Genomic DNA, 7,500 nt, shown 5'->3' on the forward strand with positions numbered 1-7,500 from the left:
ATATTTGTGACTGTAAAGTTTGATCCTGAAAACCAAGTTTTCCTTAAGGTTGACCAACTCTTCTAGTTTCATCCCCATAAAATGGGGATCTAGAATATGGCCCTGGCTGTGCAAAAAGTCATCTGACTTTGTTCAGATTAGTGCATGGCAAATGTTTTGGAGAAGTGAAAAATAAACCAGAACTTCTAAACCAGTCCAACTCCTTAGAAAGTGTAAATTTAGCTCAGAGCTAAAAACGTTATGTGGATTTGGGACTAGTTGATTGAGAAGTTTTCTACTACACCAGTATTCATGGAGTTGAAGGAGGACTCCAGTAACTGCTGATCTTGATTTACTTTTAGCCAGTGGAATTTTTCAGTCTTTGGCTGGAAAAAATACAATCATGTTGCTACTTATTTTATTTTGTGTATTTGTATAGAATTCCTTTATATAGAACATTCTTCTATATAAATACAGTTTCTTTGTGTGTATTATAAGTGGAATAGGGCCTGAGAGAAAACAAGACTTTACCATCTTTTCTCTCATACATATAACTACTGTAAACACCATTCAAAAAAGCATGAAAATATTAGTTGACAAATTACATATCTCATTCTTTCTGTGGTTCTTACAGTAGTACATAACTGCTATACTTCTACACAAAAGTCAGAGAGCATTGTGTAGCACTCTTTAACATTGATGTAGCCATATGTTAAAGTGAAAAAAAAAACACACATGAATTAGCACTAATGATAATTCCCACAGATGCATTTGTCTTAGTACTGAAAGAAAGCAAGGGAAGTAAACTACCAGAAATTCATCAAAATATCTGTAATATTTTGAGGATTTTTCAGACATTAAAGATGGTATTCATTTCTCAATATGTTGACATCTGTAGACATGCACATCTAACTCAGTATCTAAAGTCCATTAGAAAGAGAAAGTCTCAATAGAAAGAGAAAGGGTCCATACACTTCCTCCTTAAACAGACATCTGTAAGCATCTGTTTTTTATTATTGTTGTTTTCCATTGCCTAAAACCAAGTTCTGATGATGGATTCAATATATATTTATGCTGTTGGTCTCAGTCAGCTGAAGCCCTGCCCAACCTTGGAAGTCACAGTTATGAAGAGCAGGAAAAATACTAAAAGATCCTAGTGCACTCATAACTCACATCATGTTCTTTTCAGCCTGTACTGAGCATGACCCTTTGTGATAATTTATAAAGCATTTGTTCTTTTCCTATAATCAAACACTCAAAAGAATCAATACAATTTTTTAATTTTTATTTCTTCACCTTTAAATATGCAGTACAATTCTGTGGAGCAATAACTTTTTTTTTTCCCACCTATTACAGTTAAATTTTGTTTCTTCCCTATTTAGTCTGCAATGCAGAATGTCTTCTGTGTACCAGTGTTGTTACAATGACATGTGGAAAGAAATTATGCTGGATGAGCAGGTCTTCAAGTCATGTGTGTTTTTTCTTTTAGTTGTAGAACCCAAGGGAATAGCATGAAGCTGTGTCAGGGGAAGTTCAGACTGGAAATTAGAGTAGAATGTTGTAGAATGGAGTAGAGTAGAGTAGAGTAGAGTAGAGTAGAGTAGAGTAGAGTAGAGTAGAGTAGAGTAGAGTAGAGTAGAGTAGAGTAGTTCAATTGGAAGGGACTTTCAAAGATCATCTGCTTGACTGTTTCAGGGCTAACCAAACATTAAAGCATATTATTGAGGACATTGTTCAAATGCCTCTTAAACAGTAACAGGCATGGGTCACAAACCACCTCTCCAGGAACCCAACCACCGTCTCAGTGAAGGACCTTTTCCTAAAAAGTGTAGATCCTCGTGACAGTTCCACCAGACTATTGTAACTGATCTCTCTGGTATGGATTTGTCTAATATGATGAATGCAATTAGTATGTGTGCAGATCACTTTTAAGGCTGTTGCTAGAGCGCACAGTTATAGTGTGGTCCTTTACCTATAGTGGTAAATAGTCCTTTCAGATTTACTTAATTCAGCATTCTGGAAAGCTGAGAGATGTCACCTGGCAGATAACATCTTTGACACGGCTTCAAGCTGTTATATGTTTCTGAACTTGTGTTTGCTGCACTACTGAAGTTCTGGGAACAGGCTGTCCTCCCTTTCTGGTGCCATCTCACCCATCCTCTTTGAAGTGGGGCTGCACCTGAAGCTTAAGTACCTGAGCTCATATTTCATCCCTGAAAACTCGTTTATTCATATACAGTCATGTGGCCCAATTATGAATTTCATGTTTATCATCTGGGTTTAGGAACCTAATATGAATATTCTCATGCGCCAAGCTGTAAGAAAGTCAGGTAATGATAGTTCATTGACAGTTTGGGAGTCTTATCTTCTTAAGCCTTCTTAAGCCTTATCTTCAGTGAAATTTTTAATCACTTCATAAATCCCAAAGCTGCCACATCAGACTCAGCAAGCATATTTCTGCACTCATGGGATTCTATTTGTGCACATTGTGTATATTTCCAGTTATTTCTTCATCGGAATTTAAATCTTCACATGAAAAAATGCTATTGGCAACTACAGTGAACAAGGTCTGGTCCAGATTCAGCATTTTCTTTTTTTTTTTTAACTTTTTATTACCTATAAAAAGTAAATCATAAGTATTTTGTTTTTATTGCACTTACCTTTATGAAATTTTATGTAAAATTTTAGTTTTATTTAAGAATACATTTTAAATGAGTGTATATTATTGTGTCCAATTATATTTTCTCCCCAGTTCAGATTCATTATTTTGGACTTATGTAAGTAAGATCAAACTATTATATAGGATCTTGCATGGATATCTCAATTGATTTTTCTATTAAAAATTTATGTAAATACATCAGCACATGAAGTTCTTTGTTCGTGATAAAGACATGCTCTTGTATCCTGTTCAAGTCTGTGGTTTTCTTATTCTCTGTTTTAAAAAAAGGAAGTGGTTATCTAAGTAGAAATGTTACACAGAGCAATTTTTTTTTCCTCTTATGTTATTTCAGCTATGTTTGTGCAGTATAGTTAGTTTTGTATTTTTTTTTTTTTTATATTTACAATGTTAGCCCTGTTCTTTGTTGTGATATGTAATTTGTTCTTGCTTAGCCTGTAATATGCTCACAAATGTGTATGCCAGTGTGGCCAGCAGGTCTAGGGAAGTGATTGTCCCCTGTACTCGGCTCTGGTGAGGCCGCACCTTGAGTACTGTGTTCAGTTTTGGGCCCCTCGCTACAAGAAGGACATTGAGGTGCTCGAAAGAGTCCAGAGAAGGGCAACGAAGCTGGTGAGGGGTCTGGAGAACAAGTCCTACAAGGACTGGCTGAGAGAGATGGGTTTGTTCAGCCTGGAGAAAAGGAGGCTCAGGGGTGACCTTACTGCTCTTTATAAGTACCTTAAAGGAGGCTGTAGCGAGGTGGGGGTTGGTCTTTTCTTCCATGTGCCTGGTGACAGAACAAGGGGGAATGGGCTAAAGTTGTGCCAGGGGAGGTTTAGGTTGGATATTAGGAAGAACTTCCTAATATCTGAGAGGGTTGTGAGGCATTGGAACGGGCTGCCCAGGGAAGTGGTGGAGTCACCATCCCTGAAGGTCTTTAAAAGACCTTCAAAATGTTGAACTTAGCGATATGGTTTAGTGGAGGACTTGTTAGTGTTAGGTCGGAGGTTGGACTCGATGATTTTGAGGTCTCTTCCAACCTAGATAATTCTGTGATTCTGATTCTGTGAAATGTCATCTTTAAGTTAGAAATTGCTAGAGATTCTCAATATTGGAGATTATAAATTGCTTTGATTTAAAAAAATATGCTAAAAATTAAAAAAATAATAATAAATTATTTATATTTTTAATCAATAAAGGGTAAGTGATGGAGTTCTTTATTCTTCCACATCATTTGTAATGGGCCATTATATAAAACTTATATTGTGACAATATTGAGAAGTTATATACAATGATTTTTGTATCATGAAGACTAGGTTTATATGTTTTGCATTGTATAAGAATTTTCATGTTGCAGTTCCCCTTAAAACTCTTCCATAATTACCAGTGTATTTTAATAACAGCCTTTAAGATCAATTACTCAGCTGTCACCACAAAGGCTCCTAAGCATATTATCAATACCAGTCTTTTAGCATTGAAAGGCTATTACAATTTGTTTCTGTGAATCCAGACTTTGGAGAAGCAAGTGAGATCAGATAATTGATCACTTCTACAAGTCTTATCATACATTTCCAGAGAGTCCACAAATGTAACTGCAGCTTGGGTATCCTTAAGAGCTACTTCAGCTACCAGTGACACTCCAGTGATAGCAAGGTGCAGTTCAGCACTGAGTCAGTGTCCAGGTGTTTGCTTAGAGCTTGGAGATGTTGTATAGCCCAGAGGTGTTGTATAGCCCACATGGACCCTGTTCTGGTGAATACCTTGCTTTTTTTGGTCACCACACTGATTCAGATCTGACTTGGGTGTATTTACCTGAAATGTTGTCTCTTCACTGATACTAGGGCGTGCTTGACAAGTAATGTAAACTAACTAACCTTGCATCTGGTTAAAATTAGATGAGATTAATCCCATACCAACACTACGCATGCAGGAAAAAAAAAAAAAATCACATAAAATTCCACTGTTCTCATGGGTTCATAGAATAATTCAGGTTTGAACAGACTTCAAGAGGTCTCTGGTCCAACCTCCTCTTCAAGAGAGGGACAACTATTAGATCAAACCAGATTACTCAGGGCTCAATCCAGTCTCATCTTCAAAACCTTTCTTTAAACATTATAGATAGGTAAGGAAATATAAATACTAAGCTTGTGCTTCTTATTGACCAGTTCTAAATTTTTTTATTTAATGTAGCTTACAGAAATCTGAGATCCAGCTATTGCAGGAAGCCAAACGTCTTAGTGAAAACCTGGAACAACAGCAACATGAACTGGAAAAAGCAGAACAGTTCCCTGAAGAATCTTCCAGTGAAGTTTGCCGAATAAGACAACAACTTCTTAGTTGCCAAAATGAATACAATGCTATTAAAGAAAGAGAGTATGAAATTCAGTTCAGAGTGAAATGGTAGGTGATAATGGTCAATCTCCACTTATTTTAAGTATAGTTTATCTAGAAAGATAATAACGTAACCTATTATTCAGTCTCCTCGCCATCTTACATGGATACATTTCTTGACAGTTATTATAAAGCAAATTGCCATGAATTTGCCGTAGTAACCACAACATTTTAGTGATAAATGAAATTACTCTGAAGTGTGATTTATAGAGTGGTTTGTAGATAATTTAAATTTTAGAAGGTGCCTTGGTGTCCTTTGAAATACAGTTTAAGATTTATTGCATTGTATGATTAAAATTTAGGTAGGCAAAAATTACGGCAACAATTCTAGTCTAGGACACCTTCAATATAAAGTGTCTCAGAGACTCAGAGACCTGGCGACTGGCATTTAATGGAAACAATGTCATAAATGGGCCCAACACTATTTTAAACATCAGAAGCACACTTTATTCAGGTTTTTCTATTCAATTATTTACAGGAGGAGAAGTATTTGTATACTTTCATATTTGAAAAATTAGAAATTTGCTTTGAAAGGTGTGAATACTTGACATTTCTATAAAAAGGCAAAAGTCCAGAATAAGGTTGATATTATTTACATTTTAATTATCTGCATATATGAGTGTATTGTGCTTGAAGCTTCTATGGTAAAATGGTAGACAGTGCTATTTTAAATATATGTACCTACAGAGATGAACTCATATTTTCATTTTGTGGGGTTCTTCTATTTTTGCCCATCTTCAAAACAGTTTAGTTGGTATATAAACACAAATAAATAATCTCAGCAACTCAGCAGTTAAATTTATTTTTCTTCAAGGAGAGGAAGGGCACTGTACAAACTGCATAGAGCAGATTTTTCTGGCAGTTCTTTCTTGACTTTTTATTTTGTTAGAGCCAAAAGTTTGCTCTAAGAGAGAAAGAAACTTGAGAAGGAAGCAAATTGGGACTGGGAGCAATAGAGGAATCATCTGGAAAAAATTACATTTTTTTATGAGATAGCTAAACATCATGAGATTTCCTGAAATAATTACTAAAAACAGAATTTATTGAAATTTGCAAGCAGTCCAAAAACATGTTTTTCAATATATCATGCTTTTTACCCATTTCCTTTTTTACATTACAAATATTTTTCAATAATTTTGCATTGTTTTTCGGAAAAATTATGGGTTTTTGTATGTTTGGGGGATATTTACTCATACTCTATTTTCTACCTCTAGTCAAAGGGAGATTTCTGTAGAAACACAGGTTAGGTATAGCTTCAATTACCCTTGAACATTTATTGCATTGATTCTTATATCTGAATTTAAAATAGTGGATTAAAAGTGTGGATTAAAAATATACTATTTAGGGTCAGCAATAGTGTGGAAAAAAAAAAAAAAAAAAAGTTTCACTTTAATAAGAAACTTCCTCTGTTTGGTTTTATGTATTGCATGAGATCAAAACCATCTGTACAGTCTGACCAGAAGTCCATATGGTGCAGTATCTAAGAGCAACCAAAATCACAGCCCCTGGCTGTTTGTGAGGCAAGGACTTCATGAGCCAAATGCATTCCTCTGTATTTAGGAATCCTCAGCTGATCCTTCTTCCTTGAGCATCTCCTTTCTCCCGCTGAGCCACATAGATATGTATGCTGCCAATCCTATTCATTCTACCCTATGCCAACACTAATATCCCTCTCAGCTCTGGCAAGTAACAAGAATGTAAGTGTGGAAATGAGAAAGCTATGAAGCTATGAAGAAAACCAGAAAATGGATGTTAACACATGTTTGTAAAGAAACGATGGGTTGGTGCCTGTAAAATATAGTGAAAATCAGGGTCCAGAATAGAGTTCTGGACCCTGATTTTTTTTTTAGAGTTCACCATAGCAGGTGATCTAAAGTAACATCAATGTGAAATGAAGAACTATACATCTGGTTGTCCACATAGTAAAATTACGTCTTGAGATATATGTGTGCATGGGCAGTGTCACAGACTGAGGGCAAACCTCATCAAAGATACTGTAAGTTAGCTGCTAGGTTCCCTTCATTTCTGGGAAGGATGGAATCCCGTGATCTTGACCCTTGATCTCTCTGGAGCACAGTTTCCCTCGTTGTCCAACTGTGTTGGACAACAGTCCCAGATGTGCTTGGCACTTGCAAGAAAACTTCTCTTTGGGAATTATGACTAATGGCTGTTTAGCCCAAAAACAAACATACTGCTTATTTACCTTCTGCTGTATACCAGGCAGGAAACTTGAAGGGGAAAAGCTTTTGAAGGGAATATCCACGTCTCTTATCTATTCCTTTATCTTTTTTTTTAGTCTTGGCTAAGATCTTGTCTGCTCAGAAATACTGCTGAGAAAGAGCCTCTGCAGACCTTCCATTTCCCTGTTTCTCTAATCCCTTCTTTCTTGGAAGCATTTCTCTATTCCCTGCTGTCTTTATGTCCTGCCTCCCTTCACTTTCTCTGATAGCTAATGTCATTCAGTAACCTTT

General features: G+C 36.1%; 1 protein-coding gene across 1 annotated transcript in view; it reads left to right on the forward strand.

The window, feature by feature from the left end:
- The window catches only part of CCDC146 (coiled-coil domain containing 146), a 72,232-nt gene that overhangs the window by 33,667 nt on the left and 31,065 nt on the right, over positions 1–7,500 (forward strand). The window contains exon 5 of the mRNA XM_084507510.1: positions 4,829–5,038. Within this exon, the coding sequence (XP_084363636.1) occupies positions 4,829–5,038 (210 nt within the window). The remainder of the gene's footprint in view (positions 1–4,828; positions 5,039–7,500) is intronic.

Source organism: Aythya ferina, assembly GCF_964211825.1.
Source record: "Aythya ferina genome assembly, chromosome: 1".
Classification (NCBI taxonomy): Eukaryota; Metazoa; Chordata; class Aves; order Anseriformes; family Anatidae; genus Aythya; species Aythya ferina.